Source organism: Leptonotus elevatus, chromosome 1 (genome assembly GCF_054856555.1).
Source record: "Leptonotus elevatus isolate MCC_2025b chromosome 1, RoL_Lele_1.0, whole genome shotgun sequence".
NCBI classification, from domain to species: domain Eukaryota; kingdom Metazoa; phylum Chordata; class Actinopteri; order Syngnathiformes; family Syngnathidae; genus Leptonotus; species Leptonotus elevatus.
In genome coordinates, this window is record NC_141239.1 from 52,268,511 (window position 1) to 52,287,672 (window position 19,162).

General features: G+C 40.6%; 2 protein-coding genes across 2 annotated transcripts; one reads left to right on the top strand and one right to left on the bottom strand.

The window, feature by feature from the left end:
* Positions 1-113: 113 nt before the first annotated feature.
* naa60 (N-alpha-acetyltransferase 60, NatF catalytic subunit) lies at positions 114-4,060 on the bottom strand. The gene is made up of 7 exons (XM_086069071.1): positions 3,854-4,060; positions 2,969-3,084; positions 2,726-2,855; positions 2,011-2,107; positions 1,665-1,899; positions 1,423-1,592; positions 114-1,342 (listed from the first exon to the last, which is right to left on the bottom strand). The coding sequence occupies exons 2-6, from the start codon at positions 3,076-3,078 to the stop codon at positions 1,436-1,438; spliced, it is 729 nt and encodes a 242-aa protein (XP_085925197.1). The 5' UTR covers positions 3,079-3,084; positions 3,854-4,060; the 3' UTR covers positions 114-1,342; positions 1,423-1,435.
* A 1,297-nt stretch (positions 4,061-5,357) lies between these two features.
* dnase1 (deoxyribonuclease I) lies at positions 5,358-18,810 on the top strand. Its single transcript, XM_086069095.1, has 9 exons — positions 5,358-5,451; positions 13,520-13,658; positions 14,025-14,113; positions 14,234-14,320; positions 14,895-15,010; positions 17,405-17,517; positions 17,605-17,759; positions 17,996-18,089; positions 18,648-18,810. Exons 1-9 carry the CDS (start codon positions 5,441-5,443, stop codon positions 18,696-18,698), a joined length of 855 nt encoding a protein of 284 aa, XP_085925221.1. The 5' UTR covers positions 5,358-5,440; the 3' UTR covers positions 18,699-18,810.
* Positions 18,811-19,162: the final 352 nt, after the last annotated feature.

Genomic DNA, 19,162 nt, shown 5'->3' on the forward strand with positions numbered 1-19,162 from the left:
TTTTGAAATTCACACCTTTGAACAACACGTTTCACAGTCACTGTTACATAGAATGTGTGATAAAATGCAATCAAAGTGGAGAAAGTACAGTGTAACAGAAAAAAAATATTGAATGAATGTAATTAGACCAACATTTGGCACTTTATACGTACGCACGCACACGCGCGCACACACACACAAACAAACATGTAACAAATATTTCTATTTTGGGAGCATCACTTATACAGTATATGCCCATCAAGCAGATGTTAAAATCAAATTTTTAAATATGACAAATGAGTGGTCATTCATTTACATTAGCAGCAACTTTACAGACAGGAAGCGACAGACTGCATCCAGTTATTTGAAAACTTTTAAAACAAGGACCTGAGCAACTGTGCCCTTTTTGTACGGATTATACTACATGGGTAGTTTTGAAAAACAACTCAATATCCATGCTTTAAAACAGTACTCTTATGCTTATGCGAAAAGCCTGTAAACAGTGTTGTAGCGTGTTCCAACTGTAGTAATAAGCCAAAATGTGTTTGTCTGTGCTGAAGCTAATGTCACAAATATAGTACAGTACATTTAATTATTGCACAAAGAAAATAAATTTCATCAGTTTTCAAAAGGGATTATCATTTAACACGTCGGTGATACTAAAATAATTGACAATTTGCACTTAATTGTTCCCAAAAATTACTATCCTACACTGCAGGGCTTATAAGCATTGTTAGAGTCACAATTTGTTCTTGGGTCCCTATGTCACAATTTGATATGGACTCAAATTATATCCAGTCAAAAAGAGAAAGGGTGCGTATTTCAAAATGGGCAGCAGCAATATAAGACACACTGTACACTATAATGGATATGAAATCTATTTCTTTAGTATATATAATATACCAAATGTAGACAAACAAACTAATGAATTGGATGGAGCATAGGTGGGGTTTGAATCATTGGACTCTATTCCACTACAGTGCATTTACAATCCCTTCCACACCAAAACAAACACCTCTGCTATTGCCACCTGTTTTCAGAGATAGGTCCCATACGGCACAGTTTTGGTATGAAAAGACAAAACAAACACAACTATCGCAATCCTGGAACGGGATAGAAGAACTGTTGCCAAACATTTCCTTCGCAATTGCTCCGTACTGTCAGTGTAAACACAACATTGCACTTTTCAACAATGCAGTGCATGTTCAGCAGTGTGCACAGAGCTACAGACCCAGCTCTTGTGTGTGTCAAGCATGCACTGAATCAGGTTGAACCCAGAATCTGTGTCCTACACAGCATGCTGAAGGTGTAAATGTACAACTGCATTGGGGAAGACTGATGAGAAACAGAACACTTGGGCCTCCTGCAGGGAACAGGGAGAGAAAACATTAGCAAGTGAGAAATAGAAATAACGACAGCGGTGATGCGCAATGAGATCCAAACCTGCAATGTTGAGTCACATTGTTCGGCTGTATTGTATGCCAGTCTTGGATGCGATGTTGGACCATGGCAGCAAAGATCGCAGCAGAGACTGGGCCTGTCGATACAACCTCTGTGGGATGGAGCAGGGGCTCAGGTTGGCTAGAGTTGAACCAATGTGATGGATATAATCAGTGCAACACTTGGTTAAAGAAAAATATACGGACCAATATGATTTTCAAAATGGGTAGTCGACAAAAGGATATAATATTGTCCAAGGTGGATGGCCCCCGTTGATGTAGAGCACATATGTGAATCCATCTTTCAGGACGCCACGTATGGAGTAGTAGTAGGGCAGGTAGTGGTGTTGCTTGAAGTCCCTGTTCTCATAGAAGTGGATGGCAGTGTTGTTGGTGGTGAGAACATGCAGGTAGATTGCCTTGCAGTGGTCCTGGGCTGTCGTCGAAATGTGCTCCTTCAGACTGTCCAGCAGTAAGGAGCCTGAAGTGAATGGAGACCCCGGGCAGAGAAAGATCAATCAGTGTCAAAATAATTTTGGGATTTAGATGCAGATGAAGATTTTGTAGCGATATTGTGTCAAGTAAACAGTACCTATGCCATGTTTCCTGAACTCTTTAACCACTCCCAGGCTAAGGATGTAGGCTACCTGTGTGTCCACAGGGAAACTGGATGCAAGAACATCTCCATCCTGACACACAATAAATAAAAAACTAAATAACATCTGCATTTACATTACTGTAATATTCAATGTGCAGTAGTGGTACCTTGACTTACAGTAGGAGTTCAATTTTCTCTGTGACCACACTCATAACTCAATTGGGTTATATTACATATCAAATCAATTTTCTACATAGAAATGAACTGAAATGCAATTAAGCCATTCCAACACCCCCACCAAAACATTTTTTTGTTTGTTTTTAATAAAGACATTTTTTAATCAATGTGTTTTGAACTTGTACAGAAATAAAAACTACAATATAAAACCCCAACTTTGGCATACATTCACGCCTATCCGCACAAACTGCATTGACTATTTATGAAATTGCTTCAAAACCTCAGAATTGCCCAGATTGCGTTCGGTCTGACCGCAGATTAGCACTGTGCTTAAATATAGGAAAATAAAATACAACTGAACTGCATGAGATATTAGCTCAACACATAGGTGTCTTGATTGGCCGACTGAAACTTGCCTGCTTTCGTTCCGTATTGCAAAGAATGAATTGAAAGTGAACAAACTGCTTAAAAAAAGTATATATATATATAATATATATATAATATATATATATAATTTATTTGAACATCTTACCTCTTTATGTACTTTGGTCCGACCTTTAATCTCGGCCACAATCATTCCCACAATGCCTCCTCTGAAGGTGGCAGCGAGAGAGAAGAACTTCTTGTTCGAGGTGATGTCCTGGTACCATGAGTCTGGGTACCTGGGGTCAGGTCACAGATCAAAACAAGATAGTATTCAGCAATCAAACCCAGAATAATTTAAGATGCCAACATGAAATGTTTAAATAGGTTCATTAAGTATAAATGCTCTTACTCAATTGGGAACCAGTCACCACAAAGCAGTTTCACGCTGTCTATGTCATCGTGACACAGGAACCGTAGCTGGACTTCACTGAGAGCTGTGGGAGGCACCACGTCACTCATTCACACCTGGAGACAGGGGATGGGATTGAATGAGTCACTGTCACGACTCAAAATAAACCATACAGATTATTTTACTCTTGGTTTAATAAGAGAACAAATCAATATAAAGTGCACCAGCCATGTTTTGTTGACAAATGATACAAAATAGATATGGCAACGTCACCAGAAGATACCCTCAAATACTAAAGGATCATTCATTTATCCTGCAGTAACATTGCTTTCAGTTCAATAAAATGCAAAATACATTGCACTTCTGATCAACACAGCGACTACATATACAGATTACCAAGTACAGAACTAACAGCTTGATCCTCAAATTGCTCTGCAGACAATAGAACAGAAAATAAAATGCAGTTGACAGCAAGAACAGTGTTAGGAAATCTAGACTGTATGTGGCGCAAGAAGCATGTTGGGGATTACGAATTGAGAAGTCAGACAACAAAATAAGGACTAGAGTGCAGAATGTCAGAACCTGGAATTTTTCGGTGTAATTTTCGTCATAAAGCTTTGCAAAATCACGAACTAATTCCACATTACTGCAGACCTAGGGAAAAATGCCTGCACAACTTGACCACACACCTTAGAGACAGTAACACAGATTTCACCATTTTGTTAAAATGCACAGATCGGAACACAGACGTCACCATTTCAGTGATCAATAAATAAATAAAACAAACATGTTACAATCATCTAAGAAAGAAGAACAGCTTGCCGCTGCTACAAGTCAGTTAATGACAGCTAAGCTAACCTTTAGGCTAGGCTAACGTGGTCATACCTTATTTCAACCCTCACACCGAAGGAAAGTCAAGGAGGTTTATATTGTTTTGTTATAAACCGGGCGGATCCCTACTTTGGATGCAACATGACAGACCACACGTCCACTCTTAATTCTCATTACTGTAGTGGATGCTAGACCGAAGCTAACCTAAGCTAACCTAAGCTAACCTGGCCAAAGCTCGCTACCGGATGTTTTTTTCCTGTTTACGGCAGTTGACGCAACTGACGTCACTCAAAAACGTGTTTTTTCCCCGTGATGGCAGGGTTTGTTTTTTGTACTTCCACCTACTGGCCACTTAATGTATTGCTATCATCATCACAGTACTACAGACAATACATTGTTTTTTCTTTTCAACATTTGCGTTTTTATTTATTTTTATTTAAATTTTAAGCTTTTTGTTTAATGTAATTGCAATATTCGCTGCATATTTGCAATTTAAAGCATTTCCCTCTATGCAGCTCTTATATGCTCACAAAAAAGTTAGTTATTTGGCTTTCAAGTCCAGGATCAACCTAAAATACACTATAATCTTTACAGGTGACCTTAATTTGACTTTATCTAAACTTTACAATGCAAGGTCCAACTGTTCTATATTTAGGTGGGTTTTTTGGGCACAATTTTCTGTAGAGTAGATTAGATTCAACAATATTACCAGAAATCCAAAGAAAGAAGAAAGTGCAGAGTGATGAGATTTAAATGGTAATGGAATATAAGTAAAAAAAATACATTCCTACTGTATATACAGTGTGAAATAGTAGAATGTTAATAAATAGTGAGACAAACAGCATGTTTTGTACAGTATTAGCTGCAGGTAATACAAATATGGCACAAAAAGCAATACATGATAGTATAGAAGAAGTGACTTTCTAGGTGTACGGTGCTTTGCTCAAGGGTACTTTGATTACCTTGTCCAGAAGCATACAAGCATTTCTACAACAACTATTTGCCACTTTTTTTTCGTAGCGGAATTGGAACCATTACTCCCTGTTTTCAAAGCCATAGCCCTTGGCTAGAAACAAGACCTTAAATAAACCTGCTTATCTCCTATATTTATGGCATCTGTTGCTTTCCCAGTGCTTGGCCTGCCACTAAACTTTTACAAATGTATTGAAGGAAGAGGAATCACATTTTATTTTTCATCTGTATGATAATACAGTTACAGATACAGTGACAGTTACACAAAGGTCATGAGAAAAGACATTTATCAAGCATATTCAAACAATTTTATACTTGAGACGATAATGAATTCAACAGTAGGATACATAATATTTTTTTATTGGTAATGATTTCTTTTTTTTAAGTCAGTATTGAAGTTTTTTGTTTGCAATTTTAAGATTTGTTCATGAATCAAAAGTAAACATTAGTCATTTACTTGTGAACAACCTTCATTGCCATGTGGTCACCTCCAACATGGCTACCACCCTGTACCCTATCCTCAATACCCCGCCTACCTTTGCTCGTGGCCAACATGATGTAGTCACATGCACCTGTGGTCAAATAAAGACAAACACAATCCGAATTTCCGTTCAGAAGTTCCAGTGAGGATTCACGCCGATAAGAGGCCTTCTCATCCACACGCTTCCTATGAGGATCAGGTAGCTACTGTGTGCTCTGTATGATCCAAATATTTTATTTTATCATGATTAACAGGGTACAGCAAGGCTTAAAAATCATTTTAATCCAGCCCGTGTTCATTTCAAACTGTGTTTATTGATTAAAAAAATATTTTTTTAGGACAAATATACCCTCTTTTCTTGACTCATCTTGATAATGTGAGTGAATTCTTCTTCACCTATTTTCGTTGTCTTACTGCATGCTACTGAGAATACCTAGGGAGCCTCAAGAGCATCATTATTGAAGATATATTGGGCCCTAATGAGATCGGCTATGGATTACGAAAGTGCCGCCTACATGTCGGCAGCGGATTGCCATCTTAATAAATAAGATGTGGAACAGGCACGAGCCTTGAGAACTTGCATTGGTGCCTTTAATATGCGTCCAGTGTCAGCCTTGCAGGTCGAGGTAGGAGAACAACCACTGAACATGTAGACTGGGATTAATGATAGCTTGTTGGGCACATCTGCAAGGACACAGGAGTAGTCATCCAGCTAAAACAGTTTTGGAAGACTGTTGGGAGCATGAAAAGGTGTGCTTCTCCAGTTTTGGGTGGGTTGCTAATTGTTGGTCAGAAAGCTTTGGGTTGACAAATTTGGTTTAGAGCACTGCAGTGATAAACTCAGAACTTCTTTTATTCAGCCATTAGTTGATACTGTTAGAAAACGATCCTTAAGTTTTCCGCGTGTTCGTCCTATTCCGGATAATGAGAATGTTGATTTTCTGAATACAGACTGGAGATCGGTGAACAGGTCCTTCGAAGGATTTGTTTTACAGAAATTTCTGGACACAGATAAGTTACAGACAAAACGCTGCAGTTCCCCTTGCCAGTGTGCTGATCCCTCCTACTTGCAGTCTTATACTTTCAGCATAGCGGTCCCCCTAAAACTCCTCCCCTCTCCCCTTTCTCCTTTCTCACCAGTGCTGCCCTTAAGCCCCACCCCTATTCCAAGACAGACAGTACTCAATACACATTGACAGATGGCAGAATGATGTGGAAATATAGTAGGTCTCAGACGAAAATGGCACCTTTGCAGCACATAAAACTTTACAAAGGAATCATTTTCAACACATTTTCTCCCCCAAAACAGATGGCTAATTACGTGGGAAAAGGAAGGAAGAATCTTCAAACGTTCCGTCACATTATTACACTCATCAAGCTTTGCTGAGGAAATTAAAGCAGTTATGTCTAAATCTAAACAGATATAACTAAAATCAAAACAGTTATAATTAAATCTGAGCAGAAGACTGTCAACAATACCAATTTGTGTCAACTGGTGGAAAAGGACAGCAAAATGCTAAAAACTATGAACAGCATTAGCATCTGATAAGTTGATTATATTTACCAGATAGCTTCAAGGATACGGACTCCAAGCGCAGTAGGGCAGCTGTTTACGTTCCGGACTATCAGGTTTTCACTAAGCATAGGTTGCCGGATCATTTGTCAGTTTTTTTCAGTTGAAATTTTGGCAATATTAGAGGCTGAGTCCAGACACATAATGTAGATAATAGACTGGTTGCTTCAGATACTCTGGCAGCACTCACAAGCATAGCAACAGCTGAGTCATGTCGCTGGGATTTAATTAACAAGATACATGAACATTTGGGTAGGATTAGGAATAGAGATTTGAGTGTGGGTTTTATTTGGGTTCCAGCACATGTAGGGGTGGAGGGAAGTGAGAGACTGCTGGCATTCTTGATAAGCAGGCGGTCAAACTGGATACAATTTCACTGGTTGCTCAATTATGTAAGGCTGAATACAAAGTACTAATAAAAAGGAAGTTGCTTGAACTTTGGCAGGAGTACTGAGACAACACCGACACTGGAAGACATTTCTATAAAATACAGGCACAGGTTGGTGTGGAAATAAACAGGAAGACACAATTTTTTACTCGTCTTAGGGTAGGTCATTCTGATTTGCATTTCGCCCTTCATAGGATAGGTAGGCACCCGACTGGCAAATGTGATATGTGTGGCCAGTATGAAACTGGTCGACATGTGCTGATTGACTGTAGAACAAACGACTCAAGCGGTATTGAAAGAGCAAAAACTTGCTTCTACCTTTGAAAACCTTCTTGGAAACACACTTACAGGGTCACACATTTTGTAGAGGTGTCTAAATGTCCAAAAGAAAAATATGTAGTGCATTCAAAGGTACCCACAATGCACCTGGAAAAGTAGTGAACATCGATGGTCACTTAACCTACTAATATAGACCAACCATAATGAATTGCGAGCAAGAAAACAAAAAGGCGCGAGCGCCAGCATCAAAGTGATACATTACTACTAAAATAATTAATTTGTTTTAATTGAAAATATATAAAACAAAGGAAAGAAAATACAGTCTAAAAAAAATTAATTCACTATAAATAGTTGATGATGTTATGCATCGGTGCGTCAGATGCTGGCTGTTTGAATCGCCAAACAGAATGAGGGCACTATATATTAGGTAATTATAGTGTGGGTCTGTACAGTACAGGGAATGTAGTTAAGGGATAAGGGTGGACATTCAGACACAACCTTTGTCATTGCCAGACTGCCTCGTGTATGTATACCTACCTACTGCCACTTTGTTGTACTCTTGTGTCCATAAGTACTTTGTAGTTACAATCAAGGCTAACTAACCTAGTGCAGGCCTAAGTTAGCTTTTATCTCTTTGCGCAATTGTGTATCCCGTGCGCAAACCCTGCCACAAATTGCTTCTACTTAAATGGCAGGTAATCGAGCTCGTCTCCACCTGTTGAGTAGAAGTACTGGTGGTGAAAGCCAAACTATTCCAGAGTTTTTACTTCCTGAACCTGGATTCCCCAACATTGCCCATTCGGCTGTTTTAGTGTTTTGTTGTGTAGTGTTTAGGGTTTTTTGTATCATCTTTATTATTATTATTTTTTTTTAATATTAGCTTTTAGTTGTTGTTTTGGCGAACAGCTACTTTTGCATCACCCATCCACCTTAGTTTACCTTACCACCATTCGTTCACATGGTGCGGCATGGCTCAGTGGTAGAGAAGTTGGCTCCCATCTGTGAGGTTGTGGGTTTGATCCTCACACCAGATGACCATGTCTCAATGTTTGTGTGAATGGGTGGATGTGAGGCACTGTAAGGACACCATATGGTCTAGATAAAACGTGATATGAAAAGCAGTCCATTTACCTTTATTTTTTTATTTTTTATATCAGGCACATGATTGCAGCTGCACCTTCACATAAAGGGTAAAAATATAAATAGATAATAATAATAATAATAATAATAATAATAATAATAATAATAATAATAATAATAATAATAATAATAATAATATGTAGCTAGGTAAGATCAGAAGTTAAGGACCAGTTGGTCGTGTGTTTTCTGACTTTAGACAACGCCATACTTCATCACGTTTGTCGTGAGAATGCGTGTACCCCGAAAAACAAAAGTTTGCGAGCTTGTCAAAGGACCCCGGTTAAAGCATAGCATAGCTGCCCTTGTGCACGCCTATTAAAAAATCAGTAAAAGTGAATATATTTCACCCCCAGTACATATTCTTGGAGGTCCGGATGAAAGGGTCTTGGGGTCCGGATCTGGACCGCGGTCATTCTTCAGAGACTGTTAGAGAACAGTCTTTTTGTAAAAGCAGAGAAGTGGGAATTCCTCTTTGATTCAGTATAGTTTCTGGGGTTCATTGTAGAGAAATGCCACCCAAAAGCTTTTGCAGTCAAGATACAGGCTGTGGTTGAGTGGCCTACGCCTGCATCAAGGAAACACTTGCAGGAGTTCCTTGGATTTGCCTATTCTTATAGGAGTTTTATATGCAATTACAGCTGCAAGGTGGAACCTCTGTCAAGTCTTATATCCACCAAGTTACAATTTGTCTGGACCCCAGAACATGGATCAGCTTTTGCTTCTTTGAAACAATTGTTTGCCAAGTCTCCAGTTCTTCTTGACCCTAATCCTGACTTCCCATTTGTTGTTGAGGTTAACGCATCGGATTCAGGAGTGGGTGTGATCCTGTCCCAGAGATCCGCGGTCGATCACAAACTGCACCCCTGCTCTTCATTGTTGCATCGCCTCAGTCCAGCAGATAGAAAACTATGATGTTGTGAATAGAGAGCTCCTGGCTGCCGTTCTCGCCCTGGAGGAATGGAGGGACTAGCCTGAGGGTGCTAAAATGCCATTCCAGATTTTCACCGACCATGAGAACAACTCCTACATCCATGCGGCGAAAATACGTAATTCCCATCAGGCACGTTGGGCCCTGTTCGTCACTCGTTTTGTTCTTGACTAGTTCTTACCAATCTGGTTCGCAGAACTTTAAGCCCAACACGCTGTCCAGGATCCACAACCCTGATCCCAAGGATCAGGAACCACAGATTATCATACCTGTGGTCACAGTTGTCAGAGATCTTCAGTGGGCAGTGGAAAAAGGGTAGCCAATGCTGCTAGGGAGACGTAGATCCCGGAAGGATGTCTGGAGAACAAGTTGTTCGTTCTACGATCCGAGGTACTTAAGCGGGTACACGAGTCTAATGCTACGTTCAGAGTGAACTGAAAATATTGCGACGCTACGCTGGTCTCTCGCGTGTTTGTTCGCGGGGTTCTCAATGAGACTTGTTTTGCTCCGCGCCGCAACTGTAGAAGAGGAGAGATTTCTGCTTCGGAAGGTGGTGCTTACTTTATTGTAGCATTGCTAGCTTGCTTCACACTTCGACAATTAAACAAACAAACTCACCAGATAAGCTAACCTCCACGCTTCTTCCTCCAAGCAATCTCCTTTTTGGCCTGGTCCCGGTACACGTAGCTTGCCGTATCGTACAGCTACGGGTGTCTGCAAACTCCTCCATTGCTATGCTACACGTTCTGCACAACACCGCTTCCTGTGTTTTATCTGTGGCGTATTTGGTGATGTGGACTATCTCGACACTGATTGGCTGTCGCTGACGTGATGGCGCCAAAAGTTCAATTCAGTCAATGCCGACAAACTGGGCGAGGTAGCGAGATGCTCGCCAGAAACGTGACAAACGCGCATTTCAGAGCACTTCCCACATTACCTTCAGCCTTGGAGTCTGTTGATCTTCTAATTAAAGACGTTTTCCGCCTCAATGGCATCCCCTGTGATTTGGTTTCCGACTGGGCACCACGGTTCATTTCCTATATCTGGAGGGCATTCTGAAAAGGCTTGGATGCCTCTTTTAGCCTTTAGTCTGATTTTCATTGTGGGTGGGCCAACCAGGGCCTGGAAGCTGCTATGCGCTGTCTGTCACCATCACCCTTCTTCCTGGTCTACTCCACCTTCCTTGGGTGGAGTACGCCCACAACTCACTTGTCTGTTCGACCACAGTTATGTCGCCTTTCAAGTCGGCTTAAGGGTCAGTTCCTTCTGTCCAGTTGCATCTTTGTCAGGGCCATTGTGTTTGGCGGGATCCACGTGCTGCCCTGTCCCGTCGGCAGCTGGGAGATCAGCATCAGGTTCCGGCTCCTGTCTATCGTCTTGGCCAGGAGGTTTGGCTTTCAACACAGGACTTGCGCCTGGCTGGGGTGTCCAGGAAGTTGGATCCTAGATTTATCAGGCCTTTCAAGGTTGAGACTGTGATTAATCCTGCGATTCTCAGGCTCCTGCTTCCTCCGTCTCTCAAGGTGCATCCCGTTTTCCACGTTTCTCTGCTCAAGCCTGTCGTCTCCAGCCCGCTGTGTCCCTCGCCGGTGCCTTTTCCTCCTCCTCGTGTGATTGATGGTGAGCCAGCCTATACTGTGAGGTCTATCTTGGACTCCAAAAGGAGGGGTAGTGGTGTGCAGTACCTGGTTGACTGGGAGGGTTAAGTTCCTGAGGAGCATTCTTGGGTCCCCTTCTCTTGGATCCTGGATTTGTCTCTCATCCGAGATTTACACTCTCTTCATCCCTTAAAACCAGATGGGTTGCCAGGGGGTGTCCGTTGAGTGGGAGGTTATGTAGTGCTCCCTGTTGTATGTAGATCTGTTAATTTTTTTCTTTTAATCACTGAGGCAAGTAGATGGGTAGAGTCTCTAGTGCACTCCTGATTGTCATTATCATTAATTAGGTTCATAAGCGCAGGAGAGAGAGGAGCAGGGCGTCAAATATCGTTTTTCTTGTCATTGCCAGACTGCCTCATTATGTAACTGCCTACTGCCACTTTGTTGTACTCTTGTGTCTCGATTTGTTCCACCTAAGTAGTGACAGGTTAACTTTTCTCATTAGTTAATATCTAGCCTACTTAGGTCCTGCCTCTTCTTTGCTCAATTGTATGTCTTGTGCAGCTGTTTTTTTTTGGTAGTGTTTAGAGTTTTTTAATCATCTTTTTTTTGTGCATAGTAGCTATTTTTACGAGCTCCTCTTGCTTTGCCCATCCACCTTAGTTTACCTTACCCGCATTCATTAGATCCTTTCATTAAACTTTTGCTGACTTGTTTTTCAATCCCTGTATTTTTTGTCTTCCTCACGTCCTACGTGCTCCCTTAGTAAAATAAACTATTGTTTTGGTCGCTCTTATTTGGCTCTGCTATTTTTGGGCCCTTGTTTCTGCATACACTAAACTAACATTACCAGTCTTTCAGGTTTCATGTCCTGCAGCTTTTCTCTCACCGCAACTTGTTTTACAAGAAAGTCAATGTAAATCCATCCATCCTTCTTCCATATTGCTTGTCCATCGGCGGCGGTAGTCATTATTCCTAAAGGCAACCAGAAACCTCTTTACGGGGGCGGGATATAAAAACGTAAACAGGCATACCAGTTACTTTTTCTCCCACAATGTCCTCCCACTGTGCTTTTTGCACACTATTGTATTTCAGTTTGGCTTTCATACCCTTGTTGGCAAACCTTTTAACGGTAATATAATACAATGCCGGTCTCTCTTGAACCAAGGAGACAAAGTCATCTTCCCGATCTTCTGTCTAGACAGACATTGTACGTTCAAATGTGGAGGGTACAGCAGGGTGACGATGTGCAAAATAAGTGAAAAAAAATTGTCCAGGCTTTTCATCAGTACTGTTTATCCGCGTTCGTCACTTCCTCTTCTTGCCCCGTGTGCTGATTCGCTAGCTAACAGCCAATCATAGTGATCAAATGTCCTGACGCCCAACGACGATTCAACATGTTGAATTTGGTTACTTTAGGACAGTAATTTATGCACTGATCAGACGGTGCATGCCGTCGGCCCAATGATGTCCGGCTCCTGACGTCGGATTGGTGTATCTAGGCCTTTAAGTTCCTCCAGATCAAACTCACCGAACCATCACTTGTACATCGCTTTGTGCTTTGAGGCACAGTCATGCTAGAACAGGGTCAGGGCTTCTCAAAATGCTTCCTACAAAGTTGGAAGCAGGACCATCCAAAAATTAACCAGTGGGAACATTTTACATTTCACTTATAATTCCATTGAACTGTGGCAGACTAAACAATTTAACAACTCCTCCACTAGATTACAGTAATTATATAGCTATCCAGTGCGCATCCAGTTTTTGGGACATTTTTGTTGGTGTGTATTGAGATTTTTTCAAATCTAAAATATCTCCATCCCAAGGTTGACAAACACTGAATTAATATTTAATTCTTATCACAGTGTAAATTTCAGAAAGCCTTTGACCACACTTTTAAGGTAACTTTGTTCTCACCTGAGTAATACATTATCCAGTAAGTGTAATATTTCACCTATCATAAAGTAAAAAAAAAAACTTCCTTTAAACTTCAGTGAAAAAGAAGCAATATCTGCACATTCATTGCCTTCCTTTTACAATGCATAGCTACATTTAATCTATAAGAAGGGGGGGGGGGGCTGGGGGCTTGGGGGAAAGGGGGTGGTGGTACCGCCCTTCAAGATAGTATAAGAATGTTGTAAGTCCTCTGAATCGGGGCACTTGTGATGAGAAGCAGCCATTTGTCTGTCATTCATAAGTGACCGGAATATTCTGTAAAATAAAACCTTCGAAGGAACTGTTCACCGATCTCCAGTCTTCAGAAAATCAACATTCTCTCTACCCGAAAAACAACGAACACGCGGAAGAAAAAGATGTTCTTCTAACAATATCAATTTTTTTTCTTATCAATATGACCCCCAGGATGAGTTTGGTGTACCGTTTGGGTCTTTTTTTGGCCCTGCTGCATCTGTCTACATCTTTGCTGTTGGGAGCCTTCAACATCAAGTCTTTTGGTGACAAGAAAGCCTCCAACACAACCTTGATGGACATCATCACCAAGGTCAGATACAAGGTCTTACTGTACTGTACTAATGGATTTGTGAAGGATGATGACCATATGGAGGGAGGAGTGTGTTCCATTGATGCTATGGTAACAATTGGAGACAATAAATTCTTGTATCTGCACCTTTATCAAGATCCTCACAAAGAAAAAGTTCAATTTGCTGTTGAAGTGAAGCATAATGGCCTACTTTACTAGTCAGCTTGTGGAGACAACAAGCAATAGGCAAGAAAGGTTAGAAGATACCCTGCTTGACCTTGTTCATTGACAGATGTAGTCAGATGTATTTCTAGGACATGGATTACATAAATTGTTCTTCATTTCATTGACCATTGTGATCAACAGCAAACACTATAACTGTTGCAGATCGTCCACCGCTACGACATCATTCTGATCCAGGAGGTCCGAGACAATGACCTCTCAGCCACCAAAAAACTCATGCAGCATGTCAACAGGTTAGGATAAATATAAAACGTTATGTAGTGTTGTTCATAGCGATTCATTTTATGATATCAACAGAACAGTATGAAAGTACGTTATAAATGCTCACTAATTCATACTGTTTGTTTTTTCAGAGGTTCTCCACAATTTAGGTACAAGCATATTGTCAGCGAGCCTTTGGGTCGTAGTTCCTACAAGGAACGCTATCTCTTTCTATACAGGTACACACCAGCGTTATAATACTTGCATATAGACAAATATGCATGGTTAGTTTTTATTTTGTTTTTAATACATTTTATAATACAGTTACAATTACTCCTAGTTATTAGAGCGAGTTTGTTAATTTTTGTTTCCAAAATTGCTTTGTTTATTTTTATTTTTATCCATCCATCCATTTCCTAAACCGCTAATTCCTCCCAAGGGTCGCGGGAGTGCTGGAACCTATCCCAGCTGGCTTCGGGCAGTAGGTGTGGTACACCCCTGTGTGTGTGTGGGGGGGGGGGGGGGGGGGCATTGCGTATTGTAATGTAATGCAAACTCCCAAACATCTGTTTGGCCTTTCTTCTGTACAGCTGTGCTGTAATATCAACATTAATAAATTTAAAATAAACCCCAGAAGCTCATGTATGAATTAAATTGACAAAGATGAAAATTACACATGTGTACACACACACGCACGCACACAAACAATTAGAGTGACAAAAGCATCTTGTTTCTTACAGTATGTATTATTGTGAGTGTGACCTTATGTAGCTTACTGTAGTATATCATCAACATTAACATGTTTCTTTCCAGGGAGGAGACCGTGTCAGTGGCCAAAAGTTACACTTATGACGACGGTTGTGAGCCGTGTGGGAACGACACTTTTATAAGAGAGCCCTTTGTCGTCATGTTCTCCTCAAATGACACTGGTAGGGACTGGAGGATAATATTAAATGAAAGCAACATTATTTATGAAGGTTCATTCATTGTAGCGTATACAGTGTACAGTACTGCGGTAATATTAGTCATTTTGCACAGAGAATAGAGAAGCTAGTGGAATCTGAGGCAAAATTATGTTTAAAACACTGGTTCTCAACCCCAGTCCTCGAGTACCCCTATCCAGGCTGTTTTCCATGTCTCCCTAGCCAATACAGCTGTGGGAGACATGGAAAACGGACTGGATAGGGGTACTCGAGGACCGCGGTTGAGAACCACTGTTTTAAAAGATGCAACATTTAATAAGCAAAGTGTACATTACGTTTGCGCATGCGTGAAAATCTAGTTTAAAAAAAAAGCATGGCTACCAAAATGGCCATCATTTGAATGGCAGAGATTGGAGTGCTGAAAGTGTTTGCATAACTGTACACCTTAAAGCAATGGTGTCCAAACTCAGGGCCGGAGTCCTGCAGGTTTTGGATGTTTCTCTTCTCCAACACACCTGAAGCTCATCAGCAATGTTGAACTAAGGTAGATGGACGAAGCAAGAAAGGAGCTGGACACCAAAAAAAAGTAACAACTAAAAGCTACTATGCAAAAAAAATAAAGACGATCCAACATCCCTACAACAACAAAAAACACAGCTGCACGGGCATGGGCGCAGATGGCACTGGGGACTTGGTCAGTTTCATAAAGACCAAAATTCGTCCCCTACACTTTCAAAGCCTGACGCGTGTAAACCTGCGAGCACATTTTCATCAGCGCGGCTTTTCCCCACTGTGGTCGACATAAGCAAAGTCCAACTCTATCTGATTGCAGGTTGCAGAAAGTAACACCCCGCCCCCTTTGCAAGACCCTTCTCAGCGAAGTGTGCATCTTGACAGCATGGTGCATTATGGATAGGCCTGCTAGTAGCCTGCGACCAACTTTTCATAGAGATCCGGATGTTGACGTCACACAGCATAGAAAACGCCTCTGCCATTTTGAGAAAACGGCAAACGGCACACTTTAACGATTGACAGCTGTTGTGGACCAGCTGCCACAGCGAGAAGAGGTAAAAAAAAGGATTGAGCATGCTCCAGGCTACCAAAAGAGGAACCACTGCATCGCCAAATTTAAAAAACAACAGCCTCCTGACACTTTATCGGCAATCCAACATGTTCACCTCGCGCATGTATATCATGGCATTTTCATCAAAGTGATTGTCAATGCTCTTGGGCGGAAAGTTGACCGGATAAACTCTAGTTTTTACCCTCCTCATCATTGTAGCCCATTAACGCTGCGCCAATACTTTCCTGCCGCGTGGGGGGCGTGGTCAAAGAAAGTCACGTGACGTCAGGATCTCTATTGAAAACTAATAAAGTCTGACCGCAGTAGTCTAAAGGGAGAAGCTCTGATTTGGACCATTTCGTTGGAAATTTGATGTTTTTTATTTAATCTATATCTAACATGCATAGCGTGTCGTTACTGACTGCCCTCTGCCGGACACTACAGTTAAGCTTATTTAAGTGCTTAATATTTGGCTGAATGTGTGCACTTTTCTGGGGGTTGGACTGAGGAGGGACACCGGGACGCGAAGGAAGAGACGGGTAGGATCTTTCTTCAATTGGGGCTAGAAGTAGGTTCTTAAATGACCGTCACTCCATTAGTTTCGTTACACGTACGTCTGGCAAGCTTCGTGATGCTTCTGTCTGTTCCCTCGGTTTCGGGATATTGACCAAATAAATGTGTTAGACAATAAATTTTTAATGTTAGCTTCTTTTGTGTCCGTTTGGATCTTAATTTGCTGTCTGGAAATTGGGAAGAGTAAACGGAAGTTTACAAGCGTACACGTCTTCTCTTATTACCCTCCTATAGACTCCATTAGGACAGTTACAAATGTCACAAAGTGCACTTGTCGTTTTGTCACTTAAGCCTGAAAGCCGTTTAAACAATGCTTGCAAGCTTTAGGTGTACAATTACAACACTTTCAGCACTCCAATCTCCGCCATTCAAATTATGAATTTTTGGTAGCCAAGCTTTTTTTTTTTTTTACTTGATTTTCACGCAACGCAAACATAATGCACACTTCACATATTCTTTAGTTTGACAGCAAAGTTGAACTGGGATGCAATAAACAGATTAAAGTATATTTTTTGAAGATTTATTCACAATGCCATACTGCCGCCTGTTGTGTATGAGTAATGTTAATGTGCATCTGTACAATTTCTGTGGTTTTAAGTCCAAATGACTGCTGTGAAAAAGATCATTAAATGGTGGACTCATTCTTTGGAACACTGTATTGTATATTAATTAACTATTGATTCCCCACACTATAAAATAATTGGAATTAATATTGGCATTAACTTTGTCATACTGTCTCTTACTGATGGTCTTCTTGTTTCTAGTTGTGAGGAACTTCGTTCTGATCCCACAACACACTTCGCCAGACTTTGCCTTGCAGGAGGTAGACGAGCTCTACGATGTGGTGACTGATGTCCGTACCAGATGGAACACCAATGTGAATATAATTTGATTGCGTAAGAAACAATTCATTATTTATACTGTATGAAAGTAAATGAGTAACACTCATGCATTGGACCTGCAGGACATCATTCTTCTCGGTGACTTCAACACAGACTGCAACTATGTCATGGAGTCAGAGTGGACGCAGATCCGCCTCTTTACAGACAAGAGCTTCCATTGGTTGATCCCTAATGAAGCCGACACCACAGTGTCACACACCGATTGTGCATATGACAGGTAGATAGACACAAATTCTGTGTCGGCACACGCTATATACGCAACGTCATAGAAATAGGATGTAGAATTGAAATCCAATCTATTTCATACATTTAAATACATTTTACACAATATATATCAATATATTAATATTTCACAATTTAAACTGCACATTATTATTATTATTAATAATAGCCAAAGTAGAACATTTGAAACAGATCTTGTGCCTGAGTAGTCCCAAACTTATGTGTTTTAAGGATTGTGGTGACTGACGACACAAAGAAGGGAGTAGTGCAGCACAGTGCTGAGGTGTACGACTTCATGGTGGATCTGAATCTCAGCTTCAGTATGGTAAATATGGTTGTGGAGGCGAGTGGATATGATCACATTGCAAATATGTGAGCAATTTCATGCAGGGGTACACTGAAAGAGCACACCTTCAAATTACTGGTGGTGAGTGGGGTGAAGGAACAACACTGGATGAGGAAAGCATACCTCAACATCTTGATGTTAGGGTATTTAGATGCACATGATTTAGTCTGAACTCACTTCAAGTAAACATACAGTAATGCAATTTCCCCCAAATGAAAACAGCTCCCAGGAGTCTTAAGTGTCTTGGAGACGCATTTGTCAAAACAACACTTATATTAAATTGTGCTAACCATCAGATGGCAGCATGAGGCAAATGCATAGACAAACCCAATGCCTTTTTTATCTACAGCTATTAAAAAAATAAAAATAAAAATAAAAATTGGGGGCCCTCACTTGCCACTTTATCCTAGAAAAAGTCCTTGTTCCATACCACACGTGCTTTATATTAGTATTCTTACCTTAAACGTTAATGCAATTATTTATTCATTTATTAATTAAAGGAGTATACTACTAATAAGTGTATAATTTATTTCTCAGGCATTGGCTGTCAGTGACCATTACCCTGTGGAGGTGAAGCTGATTGTTTGAGCCCATGGGAAATCCACATCAAACTCGACCATCAAATTCCCCAATGCACAATCAAAACATTCACTGGGTCTCAACAATAATCACATACAAACTATTAAATCTCTGCAAATTACAGATATTGTATCCATCTTTTGTAACATAGCTTTTTAGATGTTTTACAAGGACATTTGGTGAACACTCACACATGATTTAGTCTTAATGCATTGAATGTTTTTCAATCAAATATCATATACGTGCTTTCTCTTTTCCACCTTACAGTGTGCTCATAAGATCTTAATTGAATTACATTCAGTTATTTGTATTCACATACTGTAGTGCCAATTCATTAAAAATAAAGCTCTCAAAGCAAATGTCTGCACAAATTTAATTTGACTGTTACATACATAGAAACACAATTAAGTTATGTTGTGGATAAGACACAGCCTTAATCGCCTGCTTTATTTGATAATAATAGATCAGCCAGG

Bases quoted from the DNA above. Each gene is read 5' to 3' on its own strand.
- naa60 (XM_086069071.1), bottom strand. From the start codon at position 3,078: ATGAGTGACGTGGTGCCTCCCACAGCTCTCAGTGAAGTCCAGCTACGG. The intron at 2,856-2,968 runs GTAAGAGCATTT...ACCTGACCCCAG, and splicing joins GGTGACTGGTTCCCAATTGA to GTACCCAGACTCATGGTACC. The intron at 1,900-2,010 runs GTACTGTTTACT...CATTCACTTCAG, and splicing joins GTTCAGGAAACATGGCATAG to GCTCCTTACTGCTGGACAGT.
- dnase1 (XM_086069095.1), top strand. The intron at 14,321-14,894 runs GTACACACCAGC...GTTTCTTTCCAG, and splicing joins CGCTATCTCTTTCTATACAG to GGAGGAGACCGTGTCAGTGG. The intron at 17,518-17,604 runs GTGAATATAATT...TTGGACCTGCAG, and splicing joins GTACCAGATGGAACACCAAT to GACATCATTCTTCTCGGTGA.